At 38.4% G+C, this 18,332-nt stretch overlaps 2 protein-coding genes across 4 annotated transcripts; both read left to right on the top strand.

Moving 5' to 3' along the window:
• Positions 1–2,863: 2,863 nt before the first annotated feature.
• ltb4r2b (leukotriene B4 receptor 2b) lies at positions 2,864–11,381 on the top strand. 3 transcript variants are annotated; one of them, XM_067474903.1, is made up of 6 exons: positions 2,864–3,109; positions 5,069–5,154; positions 8,438–8,981; positions 9,128–9,328; positions 9,428–9,471; positions 10,205–11,381. In XM_067474903.1, the coding sequence occupies exons 3-6, from the start codon at positions 8,439–8,441 to the stop codon at positions 10,464–10,466; spliced, it is 1,050 nt and encodes a 349-aa protein (XP_067331004.1). In that variant the 5' UTR covers positions 2,864–3,109; positions 5,069–5,154; position 8,438; the 3' UTR covers positions 10,467–11,381. The 3 variants fall into 3 exon arrangements, with proteins under 3 accessions (XP_067331004.1, XP_067331003.1, XP_067331005.1); XM_067474902.1 differs by having other exon boundaries at positions 2,868–3,109; positions 5,069–5,190; XM_067474904.1 differs by lacking the exon at positions 2,864–3,109 and having other exon boundaries at positions 4,962–5,154.
• Positions 11,382–12,193: 812 nt separating this feature from the next.
• Positions 12,194–17,732, top strand: pex19 (peroxisomal biogenesis factor 19). Its single transcript, XM_067474906.1, has 8 exons — positions 12,194–12,345; positions 13,760–13,848; positions 14,047–14,209; positions 14,421–14,506; positions 14,596–14,766; positions 14,850–15,020; positions 15,269–15,313; positions 16,127–17,732. The coding sequence occupies exons 1-8, from the start codon at positions 12,282–12,284 to the stop codon at positions 16,211–16,213; spliced, it is 876 nt and encodes a 291-aa protein (XP_067331007.1). The 5' UTR covers positions 12,194–12,281; the 3' UTR covers positions 16,214–17,732.
• Positions 17,733–18,332: the final 600 nt, after the last annotated feature.

The following is an 18,332-nucleotide window of genomic DNA, read 5'->3' as shown; positions in this document are numbered from 1 at the left end:
TTCTTCTTCACCAAAGATCTGTTTCTCATTACCCACTGTAGTCTGCTCTCTGTCCGAGTCAGGAGACAAAAAACTTAAATAAACACTCTCTCTCTGGCTTTCTCTGCTCCAGTCCTGCTCCTTATCCCCCCCCTTCTCTACTCACTGTCACTCCCCTCTGTCCTCCTTCCTCGCCCTCCTCCGGTTCTCACAATCATTACGGTGTATGTTATACTGTCATGTAACTGGAGGCTTGTTTCACTCTCTCTGTCATCCTCTTGGGGTTGTGTGGGCAGACCTTGGATCCTGGACTGATTTCAACATGTTTCAGTCTGGTCGGGGAAAAGGGAAAAAATGCTACCAGCAGGGCCATCGCAAGCCTTTCTGAGGCCTGATGCCAGGCCCGATGAACCCCTTACCACAACCATCGCAAAAACCACATCCAAACTGTAATACTGGACAATAACATAGAGGTCTCTCTCCAAAAAGGTCAGGACACTGTGTAAAATGTCAATCAAAACCAAATGATTTGCATATCATTTAAAACCTATTCGCGATTGTAAACTTTACAAAGACTAACAATCACTTATTGAAACCGAAAAATTTGATTTTTTTTTTTTTTATTTTATATTTGCTTTAAATCTCATGCGAGCAACACATCTCAAAAAAGTTAGGAAATCAAAACATCTGGTGGAACATCTCACAGCCAATGAGATTAATTGGCAGCTGCACAGTATCATGATTGGCTATTATAAAATCATCATTCTGTGTGTGGGCAAAAACTACTCAACTACTTAATAACAATGTTTTTCAGTGTCAGAAGGCTTGAAAAGATTTTGAGAATTTCATCATCTACAGTTTACGATATCATTAAAACCTTCAGAGAATCTATGTTCCCAAGTGACAAGGCCAAAAACAAATATTGAATGGTCATGATTTTCTGGCACTGCATTAAAAACAAAGATGATTAAATCACTGTGTGGGCTTGGGAACACCTCTGAAAACCACAGTCAGTGAACACAGTTTGCCCTGCATAGTTTTACTTAATGTTGTCAATAAAACTCTGCCCTGCAAAGAAACAATATATAAACAAGATCCTTCTCTAAACCTGAGCCTATTTAAAAAGCACTGAGGTTTTGGAGGATCACCAGTACAGGTAAAAGGAAGGACAGTCTTAATTTAGGTTTGTCCACTTAATGTTTTCAAGTTTTTTTCATACAGACCTTCTTTTACATAGAATATTAAAAAGGAAACTCATCTTATATTATCAAACTGATAAACAGAAAAGTAGAATTGTGACTTGTATGTAGCTCATTATTTGTTGAATGAGTCCTTCTTTCTTTGATTGTAGTTTTATTAACTGATAAATCAATTGCAACTTCTGCATTATGTGATTGGCTGCACAGATAGAAATAAGTAGCATCAAAGAAAGGTAGCGGCAACAGGAAGTTGGTGAATGTGAGTAGGAGCAGCAGTCATGTCATGGTTTGGAAAACTCAAGTTTTCCTTTACACACTAAAACAAAGGGCTTTTTTTCAGATTCATTGTGTGTTTAAAACATCTTTGAGTGTGAATAGCAACGGCTTAATGTGGAACGAAAGCTCCATTACATGGAAATAGAAGTCATTGTCTTTGACTTAGTCTCAGTGTCATTTAAATAAACCATATTCACATTACTGTAATTTTTACAAGAATGTTTATATAGCTGAGCACAGAGAATTTCAGTGAGTCGTGTTGTAACTTGTTTAACCTGCATTTTGAAAAAGTACATTTCAGTGCATCTCTGGGTAAGAAATGCTAAGAGGGAAACTCTGGACTGTGAAACTGTGAAGTCGAATGGATAGCAAATTCTTCAAAGGATTGCCAGAATGTCATGGATGAGTGCAGCACGTAGGAAGAATTGATGAGTGTCAGTTTTAAAAAAGGAGATAAGGAGACAGAGGAGCATTTCCCTGTGGACATGTTGCCATCGTGTGGAGAAAAGGCAGAACAGTTCCTGGGAAGTCAACTCAGCTTTCAGAGCCGGACGACACAGATTATTGTAATCAGTGAAAAGGATTCTGAACTCGATTCCTTGACTTTCTTGACATTCTCATTAGAGAAAAACTTAAAGTATCGTAATGTGTATAATGAGTGTCACAATTTCAGAGGAGAAATGAATCACATGATTCAGAAGAAGCAGGTTTTAGCTCAAAAACCATTTATTTTCGCGTGCTGAAGGCAAACTAATGAGCAAAGGTGTGCTTCAAAAAAACTGGTAACACGAGGTCAAACAAATCAGAGACAAATCAGAAAGTGTAGATGTGTGTATTGCATTGTCTTTGTGGGGGCACCACAAAGGGCACTTTGTCGTATTTGCTCTACTGTGGAGGCACCTTTTGAGCCCTTTAGTAGACAACCTGACCACAGTCTCACCCCTAAACTTAAGACCTCTCGAGATCTTTAAACATTTCTTAATATCGCTTCATGGCTTACTTAAGAGTGAGTCTGGGAATGATTGACCATTTCCTTTCATAGTCAGGCTGTCGAATCATCGAAATGGACAATAAGAAAAAAAACCCTAAGGCTGTCTGGCACTTTTCCGTTCAGTTTAACTTTTCTCAACTGCAGACATTCAGCACCTTCCTGCAAAACACCCAAGTTGCACGGAGAAACTTAAGGCAGGCAAAACACTCACATCTGAACATTTAGTCATTTTGTTTCCTCTTTTGTTGTTTCCTCTTTTGAAAACGTTTCGCAACTAAGAAAAAAAAGTCCAGTCGACATGACTGGAAATTTAGATTACCACACCTGGATGACACAGACAAGCAGATGTTGAACAAAGAAGTTATGACTATGCTTTAGGCAGGTATGCAGGTGAAGTGAAAGGAACAAGAGTCTACTGACAGATGGACAACACAACAACCACACAAAGGGCTTAAGCATAAAAATGCAGGGACAAAAAAATGATCTAAGACAAAGGGTTTTAACTAAATGTGACCAGAATTCTTTTGAACACTCATGGTGTTCGAGTCATGCTATGATTCTTTGCTTGGGATAGCATGTTTCTTTTACATTACATACCTGAAACTGGGTTTTCTTTTACTACGCTGTTCACTGAACAATCTCAAAATAAAGAAGTTGGGTTAGGGTAAGTAAGTTTTCCACTTCATCACTTTATCAAGATCTGTGGGTTGAAATTTCTCAGTTGATCACTTTAGCCCAGAGTTATGTATTCTAACAGCTATGACACTTGCAGTGTTTCTATATTTGGTGGTGTTTTCTGTTTTCACAGTGCGTTTGTTGTTTCTTCTGAATTCTGCGCCCGTCTTGCTGCTGTCTGCTAAATGACTAAATGTTAACGTAATGTTGTTAACTTTGTAAGGACATTTGCTTTTTTATTGGCTTTTTGCATGTGTTTTCTCAAAGAGCAGTGTAATGCACTAGTTTTTAGGTTTTATTTCTGTCACTGTGGTAAAATAATTGGTAATAATATTAATAATGATAAATTATGATACTAGAGATTAAGCCTTTATAGTACTGGATCCCACTGTAAGGGTGTGTGCAAAAAAACAGAAAATAGTTAGGGATAACACATATCTGGCAACACACTGATCTTTTCTTCCCATGGAGTGGGACCAGGGGGGTAGCCTGGGGTTGCACATGGAGTTTAAGTTATGTATTTGACATTTCTGACACACTATCAGCCTATTAATATACAGTTTATTATTTTTAAAAAGGTTTTTAAATTTCAGCTTAAAACCTTTTAATTTTGAGTGCGTGCCCCAGTCTGGGCTCCCCAAAAATTTCTAAATCTGCATCTAGTTCTACCTCGGGCCAAAATTGGGATTTTTGCTGTACATGGCAGACTCGTTCTTTCTTTTCTTTCATTTCTTTCCGGCATAACACAGTTGTTTCTGTTTTGGCTGAAGAAATTTACCACACAGTTCAATAAAACAATTGTATTAAAGTAACAATCAATTTCATAGGCACATGCATTGCATTAACAAAACAGGGGGACTTTTTTTTTTTTTTTACACATTTGCTGTGTCCTGCCGTTTGTCAAGCTAGAAGAAGAAATTTCGGTTTGATATCAGTGATATGTGATAAATACAGCTGGCCAGTATACAGAGTTTGACATGTGAAATTAGTTGCGTTCCTCTTTCAAACATCGGTTCTTGTTCGCCTGTGCCATTGACCTCTATAGTTGTCCAGAAAGCATTTTAATTTATGACATTTTTAATGACATATCTTAATTCTAAAAAACGTGGTTGACATATTAATTTTCCATGTACTGCTGCTGGTGAACTGTGCACATGTCAGATCTTCAGTGGAGTTGTGGTCACTATATCAGTTTGGACAATATTCATGTTGTCCATTTGTTATGAAATTAAGAAATATGGCTCTTAGTGGAGTGGAGCTAATTTGGTCTGTGCCATTAATTTAATGAATGACCAAAGTTATTCTTTGAGTGGGCTGTTATGTATTTCTTCAGACCATTACAAACAGTTTTAAGAACTATTAGCTGAAACTTAGCTTCTTCTCAGTTTCAGCTGCTCAGGGGCTTATTTTTTGACCATCTCCAGTGAATAAGCGTGAAAATGTGAGGCGTGACGTCACTGAACAAATGCATGCAGCAACCTACTCATCTATTCAGTCCTTGGGGTGTCTAGGTTCTTATTCTCACTATTTCACCACTTCAGGGAAACCTGCATTCCTGTCAAGTCTTGTATGAACTAGTAAGTGTGAGTTTTTATCTGTGTGTGTGTGTGTGTGTGTGTGTGTGTGTGTGTTGCTACTGTTCATGACACAGCTAGGGAGCTTGTGCAAGCATTTGATTCACTTATACTCCTCTGTTACTTCACATTGAGCAATAGTTATCTCTGAGATCGCAAAGTGCCTCAGGACATAAATGTTTGATATTTGATGCTGCAACGTGTTTTTATAAAGCATAGATTGTCTTTTTTTTACCAAAAGGTCAGCACGCATTCACTGTTCAAGCACAGACCAACAGGATGCTCATATAAGGAGAGGAGGAGTTAGGACAATAAAAGTTTTAATGAATGACACACCTCTGTGCCTCCTTCTGTCTAACCATGACATGTTGCAGCCTGTGAGACAGGACTGATGCCCTTTATTACAGAGTGAGCTAACAGAGACGAGGGACAGGAGAGACACTGGAAGAGTCGGACAAAGGTGAGTTGTGGGATATTGGAATACTTTGCTAGAAAGGTCAGTCACTCTTTAATGTTCACTTTGAATCCTTTAGCCCTTTTTTTTATCAGTCTCTCCATTAGATGTTACATTTCCCTCCTCCCCATTTTTTTGTTCACCTTAAAATAATAATCTACTGCTCTTGACTTGATTATTTACTTATAGCAGATTTATGATAAAACTACTGTATGACTCATGAGTTCCTGACAGAAAAAAGTATTACACCTTACACTAAACATATAGTATCTATATTCTGTAGACTTCATCATCAGTACCTCTGGGTGGACTTTGTTGTAAGATTTTTTTGCAGCATTTTCGTTGTAATGTTAGGTCATAATTTTGTTCAGATCTGGTGGGTTGTATGATTATCTCATCATTGGAATAGTTTAAAAACGCCTGCTTCATGCAAAGAGTTTATTTTTTAGGAAACACAAAATTTCTGAGAAACAGTGGTTTAACGTGAGAGCGTCAATGTGTTTCTGTGGCATTTTTTATTAGAGAACCAAGTCTGATCTTCATCAACTGCTTACTCATAAGCCATAAGGGGAAAATAAACAGTTTGTTTGAACAGGAGCATAGAAAGGACAGTAAGACAATCAGGAAATAAGGACTTGATGTCCTGTTCTCACAGGGGGAAAATGTATTTGTGGAGATGATATCATGACATAATCAGTTTATTAACTAATAATCTCCTATATGCATGACTTATATGTAATATTTCTGTTATAATCACAATATAAAGAACAAGATACAAGTCAGAGATGTAATTTTTAAGCCCCAGTGTCTAAAATAAAAAGCGTATTAGTCCTAAAAGGTCAGCATAGTGACCTTTGTACTCCAAGGCACTACAATAGTTTCCATGAGAAAAAAAACCCCAAAACAAGAAAGGGTAAGAAATATGTATATCCAAGTCAGAGTGTTGAAATACTGCTGATGTTTGGCAGTACTGGTAATGTATGGCGTGTTTTAGCTTGCTGCCTCTGCGTTTGAGCAAGCAAGAAGGCTACAAAGCCAGACGTGAATACTTCAGAGGCTGCCTCAGGGTGTCCTATAATCCTCCATCTTCAGGAAATTTTCCACTTTTATCTTCAACAACTGGATGTGTTCAGATTTCAACTTGTCAATAATTTAAATATACACTCCCTGGCCACTTTATTAGGTACGCCTGTAAAATCTAATGCAATCCAATACAGCAGGCCCACCATGAATTCTACTATTAGAATGTTATAATTTCTCAGTTTTTTTAACTGAAACTGTCAGAAACGTGATAATTCTGCACTCTGTTTATTATTGAGGTCAGAGTCGTACTGGAGTGCTTTATAAGAAGAGGTGGTTCTAGTATTTTGGCCACCCTATTTAAAATGAATGACGTGGCCCACTTCCACTTCAGTAACGAACAGAGTGCACCAACCGAGAGAACCAACAGAGACAGTGGCGAAATTCAGTTACCAAGCTGACCTTTTGGAAACCATCAGGAGACAAAACTTTGAAACGTACAACATATTAATTTGTGTTCACCATACATCAGCTTAGATCTGATCCCCAAAAAATGCAGACTGCATCTACTACCACATATAAAAGTTCACTAGCAATGGTGAGATTAGATTAGTTTGTAGGTAATAGGAGGGATAAAGCACCACATCCACCAGCAAAGATTCCTATTTATCGCTAATTCTGGACAAATAACACAGCAGTGATTAACAACTTGTTGGCATAGAAAGACAAAAGCCTATTTATTCCACTTAATAAATAAATGAGACAGTAAACCATCGTAATTGGAATCTACCGCATGTCTTCATGTTCCCACAAGTGGAAATTTGTTTGAGCTAACCCTGTATTACAGAACACCTGTAACCTCCGTCCTACCTGACAGGTCCTACTTTTAACGTCCCTCCTTATGATTGGAAAAGTGTATTTCGGAGTCTTCGTAACTACCCACAGTCTTAAATAAATTTGGCTAACTTCAGGATATGCATCAAGCTGTCCTACCTTTCACTCTTCCACCAATTATTTTATTAAATCCTTATTACAACTGCTAATTCATCGCCCACTCCCTCTGTCTTATTTCTCCCAATTTAGTGATGTTGTACATTTCCCAAAAAAGGACATCTTTGGGATTCTCTGTAGACTTCTCATCTATCCTATTGTTGTTTTGGTCCCATTTTTGGACTACAAAATTATTTGGTGACATGAATAGAGAGAAGTGGCATTGATTGTATATCTGGGAGTCCCTAGCCCGAGATAAGACAGGGTAGGAGTCGTAATATTGGTTATTAGCAAATTGAGAAAAAAAAAGCAGAGAAAACTCTGTTTTTCCTCATCTGGATGTTATCACATGCTAATATCTGACACATAAGGTGAATAAAGGCTACTCTATTATTGGACAGCACCAATATACATTCATGCTGAGGATGACTGATTTCTTCTCTTTTTTCAGTGTAACCCACAACAAACTGTTTCAGATCTTCAAGAAAATAGTTAAAAATAAAAAGTTAAAAGTTAAAATTAAAATACTTTTTAAATTGTATTTATTAAAGCAGATGTATCACCTAGTCATGTACTACAATGTATTTTCCCCTCTTCAGATACTGCATCCAAAAAAGTAAAACTGAAATACTTATTCTGCAAAGATTTTGTAAGGCTGTTGGCCTCCGCTGGTCCACAGTAAGATACACGATCTACAAATGGAGAAGACTTTTTTACCTTAGCAACAAACTTCTAAAATGTCCATCACTAATAACAAAATAACCAGTGATGGAAGGTGAAGGCCTGTGTTACTTCAGTACAATTTTGACATAGTTTTAATTTACTTGAATTTTTCATACTTCATCTTCACTACATCTTAGAGACAATTACATCAATTCAACTGAAACTACAATTATTAAGGTGAAAAAAAAAATTGCACATAAAATGTACTAATACTTGGGTGCTTTTACTTAAGTGCCATTTTGAATGCAGACTTTTAATTTATATCAAACTTTTGTATTTCAATCACTTGGTCCATTATATTATATCTACTTAACAAATTAAGTATCTTGGAAAATTTTAGTATTTTCTACATGACATTCTGAGCTGGAGGTAGGACATGTTCATAATTGCTGGATGCTTGAAAACCTGCTATATTCTGCCCCGGTCCAAAAATCATCTTCATGATGATAGACTGATTTTAGCTGGATGTACCTAAACTGCCTACTGAGTGGAGAGGTTGTTAATGTGCTGAGATTCTAATTTTACCTTTTTTCTTTGGGATCAAAACTCACTGTAGAATGAGTAAAAATTCCACCGAGCATGGAAATCCTGTGAGCAATGGCTTATCCACGTCCTTGGGTGCCCTCATCATGGGCATCGTCTTCTTCCTGGGCGTCCCTGGCAACCTCTTCATTGTGTGGAGCATCCTGGCACGCACCCGGCAACGCTCAGTCACCACCATCCTCATTCTCAACCTGGCGTGTGCCGACAGCTTCCTCATGGCCCTGACCATCTTCTTCATCATTTACCTGGCCAAGCGGACGTGGGTCTTTGGTCTCATCATGTGTAAATGCCTGTTCTACCTGTGCAACTCCAACATGTATGCCTCCGTCTTTCTGATCACACTCATGAGCGTGCACAGGCTGGTGGCCGTGCTGCTGCCAATGAGAGTGTCCACCCTGGCCAGCAAAAACATTGTGAGGGGGGTGATCGGAGCCATGTGGTTGTTGGTGATGACAATTTCTGTCCCGTCACTGGTATTTCGGGACGTAACAGTAGACACAGATAAGATGAATAACACAAGACTTGTGTGCACACCCAAACATACTCTTCCTCAACATGTAAGTACTTTTGGCTGCAGCTAACAGTCACTTTTATTGTCTATTCAGTTTTTATTTTGGTCTTCTAAAAGTGATGTCAATAAATAAGTTGTTTCACTCCAGTAAATACTTGCAGTTGCAGTACAATATTATCACCCTTTGTGCAGGTGAGGCTCCAGTACTCCTTGGAGACAGTGTTTGGATTCATTCTTCCTTATGCAGTCATCATAACCAGCTACGTCCTCATCCTGAAACGTCTGCGCCAGACCAAGTTCCGCCGAAAGGTCAGAAGTGAGAAACTCATCCTGGCTATCGTGGTGATGTTTGGCATTTTCTGGCTGCCGTACCACACTGTCAACATCATACAGGTGTGTGAGGGCATGCTCACCGTGTTGTTTATGCCATGACATCTTCTCACTTTGTACATCAGCGAGCTTTGTAATGACCACTGTTTTGTTTTTTCCAAGGTGGTATCTCAGTGGTACCCAGAGGATTCAACCACCAGAGAAAAGTGAGTAACAAAACGAAATCTTTTATGGCACATTTAGTTCCCTGTAGAGTCGCAAAATAAAGCTTTGAAAGGCTTTAACGTCTTGTTCACCTGCCATATATGTGAGAAGCTGCACCTACCTCCTGAAACCAATATGTACAACTAATCAAATCATTCTCACCAGCACAAATGACACACTAATCGTGTGTGCTTTGTGCTTCATTTATATTTTTTATGTTTTTATAGATGAAGGTAACAAATACATGTGTTTGAGCAGATTTGAGCCATCTCAAGTCTGTTAAAACGTGTCTGGAAATATGACATGAGAGTACATTTTGTTTCCATGTGCAAACACAGTGAAAGCTGCATCACTACTATTTGTAGACTACACACACAGACACCCAGACTAAAAGTGACAGTAAAGCCCTACAAACAATACATGGTGGTGGTTGTTTTGTGTCTCTTAGCTATTGACTTTGTGTTTCCTAGTAGTTGTTTGATCGTGTTTTTCTCCTTTTGGTCCTGATCGTGCCTCTTTGCCGACAAACTGGCTGCATTGTCTATTTTAGTGACACTGTGTGGACGCATTCCAGGGAGCCTTTTACCCATAGGGCCCCTGTGTCTATGGCTGTTGCACTTATTCAGTAATCTATGTATGAATATAATTACAGTGTACAAGTTTAAGGACAAGAATAGACTCTTATTCTAAAAAACTTCATTTGTTTTGTTTTCTGTGTCCTCTGTTAATTTTCAGATTAGAAGATATCTCCCAGTCCATTCGTGCGGTGACCTCAGCTTTTGCCTTCATCAGCAGCTGTGTCAACCCGGTCCTCTACACCTTTGCTGGGAAGTCTTACATAAAACAGAATGGCTTAGCCTTCATGGCTAAACTCTTTGAGGCTACAATGGACCAAATAGGAAACAAAAAGAGTCGGTTAATGAGTAAAGACACTTTGGAAACTGGAAAAATGGACTCCATAAGCACAGGAGGTGTTAGTCCAGAAAGTGGGAAATAAGTGAAAATGAACATTTGTAAAGTGTGTAGATATTAGTCAAACGTTGTACTTAAAAACACTGCATTGTAATTCAACATTGTTTCATAGATAGAATGCTGTGTGAGATGTTTTATTCCATTACATTTTGTGGCCATTACAAAGAAAAGCACCTGAATGAGGAAAACATTAATAATGAATAAGTACAGAATAACTACAACATATTTTCTGTATCTCACTGGTAATCAACTACATAGATTTAAAAACCCAAACTTTGTCTCTTTTTTAGCATCGTTAAGTCATAGATTTCAAAGAGAATGTATAAGTGCTACACATGTATTTATTACTATTCACTACCTGCTAACAATTATCATCCGTAAGTCGATTTTCTATTATTACATCGAGTTTTAATAAATCATGACTTTCTATCTGTCTAAACAGCTTATGCCAAAGCTTTAGATTATGAATTTATTAATAAACTACTTCAAATTTAGGAGGAAACTCTTAAATGCTATATATGGGAACTTACAATGTCAATTGTGTCTCATCAATATACAGAGACATTACTAAACTTTCTGCTAACTTTATATACAAACGCAAATTAAATCGCAGGGCTATACACTCGTGTGCTACAAGTATTTTATTTATTGCGTTTTATTTTGTTAATTAGATCTGTAAGTTTTGTAAAAATTTATATTTTCTTTAACTTTTTTGTAATGTGGGAATTGTTATTATGCCATAGTGACTATTTTTATCTCCAGTCTGAATTTCTATTGTTCCACTATGTGTCTTTATGTTTTTTTTTGGCTTGACATAACCTCTAAGAAGATTACAAAGAACTGTAAGAGTGTTGTATTCAAATGATTGTTCAGCTTTGCATATAAAATCTGCGTCAGTTGTCATCAGCTCATTGTACTCCATAAATTTTGATCAACACTAGGCAGCTGTTTTTCTTTCATAATACGAGTTATCGAACTTAATTTTTATGTATGTCATTACCGGGACAAATCTCAAATCTTTTTTTTTACCTGTCAACCTGGCTGTATAATTGATAATAATTTTTTTTATCCTTAAAAAGGGTAAGAGCAACTTCTCTACACCAACTGCAAAGTCACACAATATAGTTCAACACAATTCACTTTGTTTACCAGTTTACACAGCGACATGACTGTAGAGTCCTGTGGCTACCTCAGAGCCACTACAGCCACATTCAGGGGCAACTGTGGCTCAGGAAGGAGAGCGGTCATCCACCCACACTGGGGTTTCTGGTTTGATTCCCTTCCCTTTGGCATTTCCTTGAGCAAGACAATAAATCCAAAATTAGTTGCAGGCCAGCTTCAAAGCAGCTCCCCCATCTGCATGTGAGTGTGTGTGTGGGTTCAATTTAGATTAAATAAAACATCAGAGTAAGTATTTTGCATTTATTGCTTCTGCTTTCTGCAAGTTTAGGTCCAGTCTCTGGCTTTACCAGTGTCTCACTACATCTGTCTGTTTAAATGTGTCTCACTCAACCAGAAAGTGACACTTTAGCAGAAGAGCATGACAACATGTTAATGAGAAACTATTTCAATAGAAATACATTTTAAGTTATTAGGCCAAAGTGGCTTTACAAGCGATGTACAGTGCAAGCAAATAGCACTTATAATGTATTATTTGCTGAAAAAATGTTGCTCACTAATATTTTACTTTTATTTGTGTGTAATTTAATTATCTTCCGCCAGGTGAAGCCATCTTTAAAGAGTGGGGGCATGACGTCATTATTAGGGCGACGTTCTTCCAACAGAAACGTCATTTTTTAGAGACGTGCTCGGTGGCTCGGTGTTTGGAGAAGGTAACATCATGGCGTCGGGAACGGGAGAGTCGGCCGCTGGACACGATGCAGAGCTGGACGAATTGTTGGACAGTAAGTGATGATAATACGCATATACATTCGTTGTCGTGTTGCCGACGACAGTACGGATTTTTGTGATGTTACAACGGGAGACTGTGCTCCTCCCGTGTATGTGTGCCGGGGGTAACCTAGCTCATGTGCTCGAGTGGATGTCCGGGTCGAGTCCCAAAAATCGATAAAGCAGCTGACAGCTATGACTTACAGTGAAGCCAGGTGGTCGTAGCATCCCCCCAAATAAACACAAGAGGTTAAGAAAGTTTTCGGTTGCTTGTGACTTTGTGATAAATCGCCTTATGTTGCTAACTTAGCTAAGATAGCAGATGCACCGAGCTGTTTTCACACATTGCGTCTTTGCCCTTGGATTATTTATATATTTATTTATTTTTACTGGAACGCCGTTATTAAACAAAACGAAAAACTGCTGATTTTAACTTTACGCATATTTTTTTTGCTATCACAGAGTATAGTCGCCTTTGTGTAACTTGTGTATGAGCAGGATAACTGGTTCAACTACTGGTGTTTACGTTTTACTGGGAACGACGCACTATGAGCAGTGATGACGTTAATAGAACTAGCTTTACTGAGATTACTTAGATCAGATACACTGCATTGCAACTTAAAGCACTGCATACAAAGTTTACCTAAACAAACTTTAAATTTTAACTATATATAATTGTGATATTGACAATTTTGTGATGACGTGATTGGATGTATTGCATTAGGTGGGCATCTCTTCTGAGCCTACAAACACAACAAAAAGCCAAAAAAAAAAGGAGCTATCGATGTAATTTGGAGATGGTTGGGTAACAAAGAAGATGTGAAATAAATTTGCAAGTTGTACCACAAACCTGTGTCAACAACTGTTTGCACTCATGCATCGAATTAGTTTTACCCTCTCTAGCACAAACGCCACCAATATGAGGTAGAGATCAGGGCAGCTGGTAAAAGAGCAACAGTAACCCATTGTTTCAGAAGGGTTTTGTTTTCCAGTCATTCTACCTATGACAAAAGAAGTAAATGCTGGAACAAACTGACAATGACAGTGACGCTGGCCGTATCGCTGGGAACCACTGGTCTAATCTTGAACGGTGCATAGTTTGTTTTTTTTAATGTGATTATTATGTCATTCCATCTAAAGGGTAATACTTATTTCCAACTATCTTTGTAAACATAGTAAAGTAAAAAGTACAGCATTTGTCTCTGAAATATACTGTAATGAAGTGGAAGCATATCTTGTATTGTCATATTAATGCACTAAGTTTAGCTATGTTTGTCCAACATACTGTGGTTGTTAGTATAATTAGTTGGAATATGCGGCATGTGCTGATGGGAATAAGTCAATAATTTGTGAGTTCTGACATTTGGCAGACTATCTCGTAGACTTAGACATAAAGTTCACTGGCTGATGTGGTCATATTTCTTTCAGGTGCATTGGATGACTTTGACAAGACAGCGGCCCCTCCAACCCGGGAACCTGAAGCTGCTTCCTCCTCAGCTACCAGCGGTGCGGAAAAGGTCTGTATACTGTATGTTTTTAAAAATGAAGTCACCGCCTCACTTGCCTTACCCACTTAACCATATTTAAAAGTATATTGATATGTCCACAATTATAAGGTCTGGCGGGGTTAAAATTGGGTTTCCATTTATTTTTTTGGAAGTTTGAAAGTCTTCCTGCAAATTCCTGCAAGTTTGTTATTCTGATTATTTGTGTAGCCACCCCTACTAGAGGACTGCAAGCTTTTTGAGACTCTGTTTGAGGGGGAAATGGCTGCTCAAGCCAAGGAGGAGTGGGAGAAGGCCATGACTGAGTTGGCCCAGGAAGAGCCAGAATTACTGGAGCACTTCCAAAAACTGTCTGAGGCTGCAGGCAAAGTTGGTAAGGCTTACACTTTGTATTGTAGTTGTTTTTCACATACCCCCTAATTCATATGCCATACCACGTTGTTCATGTAGACTTTTTTTTTTTTCGGCTTATCCCGTGAGTTCAGGGTTGCCACAGTGGATCATTGTCCGCATGTCGATTTGGCAACCCTCACCAATTTCTACTGCGCTTGAACCGTAGACTAACATATTTGAATTCTGTGTAGGCACAGACACGGCATCTCAGCAAGAGTTCACTTCCTGTCTTAAAGAAACCCTTCGTGGCCTGGCTAAAAATGCAGACAACTTGCAGGTTGGTGATTTAAAGAAGTTTTTTTTTATCTGTTTAATACAAATAAAACAATTATTTGACTGGATATACTGGGCTTTGTTTGCTTTCAGACCTCTGGACTAGCTGGAGATGATCTTGTGAAGGCTCTAGAAGGCCTGGGATTAGATGAGGGTGGCGAAGGAGCCGAAGATGGAAACATCCTGCCCATCATGCAGTCCATCATGCAGAATCTTCTCTCTAAAGAAGTGCTTTATCCATCACTCAAAGAGATCACTACAAAAGTATGCCTCTTTTGTGTTAAACAGGTGTTACTGTGGTCTTTAGTGTCCCTCTCAGTATTTGTAACTGTTACTCACCCTCCCAGTACCCAGAGTGGTTGGATGCCAATAAGCCAAGCCTTAGCCCAGAAGACTACCAGCGCTATGAACAGCAGGCTAAAATCATGGGAGATATCTGTAAGCACTTTGAGAAGGAGGAAGAGGGGCCAAAGGATAAAGAAGGCGTGTTCGAGAGGATCATGGACCTGATGCAACAGGTAGACACTAATACTCTGCATCTGACTTCTTGAATAGTTAATTGTGACTAAAATTGAAAAAAGTATTCTGGAATGTTTGGATTGTAAATTTGCATTTAATTATTATTGCTACCAATAAAGTCCTTACATGATGCAGACGCCTTCATTAAATATCTACTGCTATGAAGATCCCATATTACACTGGTCGTGGATAGCATTGACTATGGTTTATTCACAAATAAACTCACCACAGATACTTGTACTTACAGCTGCAGGACCTTGGACAGCCACCTAAAGAGTTAGCAGGTGATGCGGTAAGTTCACACAGCTCTCAGCTGTGTGTGTGTGTGTGTGTGTGTTAGGTATAAGTGACATTAGTCAGTAACGTGTTTTAATGCTCCATTCATCTAACGTCTAAGGGCTTTACATCATGGTTGTCATGATATTTTTAGTTATGCTTTCCAGTTTACCTTGAAACAAAATACACATTCTTTCCATGTAACTCTTTGTGGTGCATGCACATTCTCCTCAGGTGGTATAAGTAACACAAACTCCGTGCTCAAGGAAAAGTGCAAGTGCATGCCGTTGTTTTGTTTTGTTTTGTTTTTCTTTCCAACTTTGCTTGTACCTACAGTCAGGGCCACGGTAATGTTCATCATTTCTGTTCTGTACACCACCATAATTGATTTTATATTAAACAATCAAGATAAGCTTCAAATGAAGGGTTTAGTTGAAAAGTCTGTTCCGGCCATTTATTACAGACAGTCTGTTTTCAGCACTTACTTTTTAACTGCAGTATGTTTGGAACTACTATGTAAAGGAGATGTGACAACTAAGACAAGGAGTGGGCCATGTGGAATATCCCAGTAATTGATGACATTTTTCAATGCTGTATTGAAATTTGTAAATCAGTAACTAACAAACAGAGGTCCTAAATAACATGGGGCAGAAGTAATATAAAAACTCATTATTGCTATCAAGTCATCATACTCCATAAAAATCATATTCCCTCAAATGCCCAAATCAACTCAGAATAAAGGGAGGAATTTATCAAATTTATTTGGTGTATGGTATGTTATCACTTGTTTGAATGTGACAGTTTCTCTCAATTTCTTCTTTCTCTCCAGCCCCCGGGGTTTAACTTTGACATGGAGTCACTCAATCTACCAGGAGGCCCTGGGTTAGGGGCAACAGAGCAGTGCTCCATCATGTGAGGAGGCAGCGGTGTGGTCCATCACAAGCCCTTGAGCCAGAGGGTTACTCTGTGTGTGTCAGCAATGAAGAAGTGAGGGAGGGTTGACGGAGTGAAACAAATGTCAGGCAGGAGTGTGACCAGGCAGTTGACACTTTTCTCTCTAAAGAAGAAGGTGTGTGGAAACAATAGGAGAAAGCAAGAAAACCAACAAGAGCCACACACACAAAGAGTCAATTCTTTAAAAAAATCACTGAACGCACAACTGAGAATATTTCAAGATATCTGCATTAATTTCTCAGCGATTGCCATGGGTCCTCTATTGTTTTTTTTGTTTTTTTTTCTAAAAAAGAAAATACCACTGCCATTCTCATAGTGTTTTATTGCGTACTGTTTAGCCTCATGGTGAAATCCATCAAACCACATCACGGGTATAAATAGTGCCTTTGGAAATGTCTTTAAGTAAGTTTAAGTCTCATAAAGTGTTGATTCTGCTATCATTTAGCTAAGCACTTCATATTGTAGTTTTAAAGTAGTTTGCTTTTGCAAGATCACGCCAGGTTCACGTTATGTTAGGTATCATTTTTGGTATTTCGATACACTTGAACACAAAGCTGTGTGCGTAGACGCTGTACAGGGTTTGACCTAATTAATTAACAATATTAACGTGTAAAGAAACTGTAAACAAATTAGATTATGTTAGCTAGTTGTTTAAAGTATTAAAACGACGAGAGAATTTAGCACCTTATGAGACGTTCCCAGCACTTACTGTAATTCAGACTTTTAACGAGACCCATTCCTCAAGTGTCAGCCCTATTCCCAGGTATTGATTTAAAGTTATTGAGATGATTTCCAGATCCCTGTAGTGTGATTACAGTGATGATTATAGTGTAGATTTGCTGTGCAAATTTCCTCCCTTGCAATTCCAAGTGTTTTTAATGTGCAGAGCGGTGTTTTCTTTGTTGTGGTTTCCCTGCTAAGAAAGGAAACCGCTTGAGTGGTATTCATGAGTGTCTGCCACTTGACAGTAAGAACTTGTATCATGTGCCCTCTATAATAAAAAAATACATTGTTCTTACTAGACAAGGTGATTAACAGAGTACTAAACATTACAATGTGTCACATGAGAAGACAAACAAGCATACAATTCATGTATATGCACTGTTGGCTACCTAGCACATTTTGGCTGAGGTTGGTGGGTTTGTTTACAGGGTGCTGTTGCCAGTGGACAAAAGTTTCCCGCTCTTGCTACATAGAGGTCTAGAAATCACCTGACCATAATCTCATCAATAACTGTATCATAAAGGGGAGCTGCTGTGAATGGTTTCAGCACTGAATAGTGATCAGATTTACATTTAACACAAAAGAAATAGGCTGCTGTTGAAGTTCCACAAAACCCTGTGGTTCTCTTCATGAGGGAGTTGCAATCCATTTAACTCTCAGGGCCAAAGCAAACATGCCCAGAACAACATTTTAAAAAATGCAGCCTCTTATTTGACACTATTTTGTAAATATATGAAATAAAATAATATATTGCAAAATGTGTTTGTGGTTTTGAATTATCAGTCTGGTTTTACATGTGTACTAGTAAGTTGTAAAAAGCCGTTATTGATACATATAAAAATTTGGTTATAGAAGCTCAGTATATATAGAGGCTCAGTACAGAGTCTAAAACTGAGGTTCTCAATCCCAGGGATCCCAGCTCGGATTGTTTTGTAACTATCTCTGCACTTCTCCCTGCTGATTACCTGGATCAGGTGTTCCGTCAATCGGAAGCTGGAAAATACAAATTGACAGAACATACCTGATCCAAGTAATTAGAAGTGGGTAAGGTCGGGATAGCTGGAAAACCAGCAGAACAAGGGTCCTTGAGGACCAGGAGTGAGAAAATCTACTTTAGCACAAACGTACAAGTACCTTACTAAGAAACTTCTGAGTATGTAAGTTTCTGAAAAAGCAATGCATCTAACAAGCATTTGAAACTTCAGTGAACCCGATGCAGTTAATAGTACCATTGAGCAGTGGTGGCAGAAGTACCCAAATCTTCTGTTAAAGTAAAAGTATCATTATTACAGTGAAGTGATGCCCATTTGAAAGTGAAAGTCCTTACCTAACCAAAAGTAACTTAAGTGATCACAAAT

Source organism: Channa argus, chromosome 14, assembly GCF_033026475.1.
Source record: "Channa argus isolate prfri chromosome 14, Channa argus male v1.0, whole genome shotgun sequence".
Classification (NCBI taxonomy): Eukaryota; Metazoa; Chordata; class Actinopteri; order Anabantiformes; family Channidae; genus Channa; species Channa argus.
The sequence above is the reverse complement of the archived record's forward strand: the minus strand, read 5'-3'. Positions and strand labels throughout refer to the sequence as shown.

Excerpts from the sequence above, each read along its gene's own strand:
- pex19 (XM_067474906.1), top strand. The coding sequence starts at position 12,282 with ATGGCGTCGGGAACGGGAGAGTCGGCCGCTGGACACGATGCAGAGCTG. Across the intron at positions 14,210-14,420 it reads TGAGGCTGCAGGCAAAGTTG|GCACAGACACGGCATCTCAG; the intron begins GTAAGGCTTACA and ends AATTCTGTGTAG. Across the intron at positions 14,767-14,849 it reads TCAAAGAGATCACTACAAAA|TACCCAGAGTGGTTGGATGC; the intron begins GTATGCCTCTTT and ends TCACCCTCCCAG.
- ltb4r2b (XM_067474903.1), top strand. The coding sequence starts at position 8,439 with ATGAGTAAAAATTCCACCGAGCATGGAAATCCTGTGAGCAATGGCTTA. Across the intron at positions 8,982-9,127 it reads AACATACTCTTCCTCAACAT|GTGAGGCTCCAGTACTCCTT; the intron begins GTAAGTACTTTT and ends CCCTTTGTGCAG. Across the intron at positions 9,472-10,204 it reads GATTCAACCACCAGAGAAAA|ATTAGAAGATATCTCCCAGT; the intron begins GTGAGTAACAAA and ends GTTAATTTTCAG.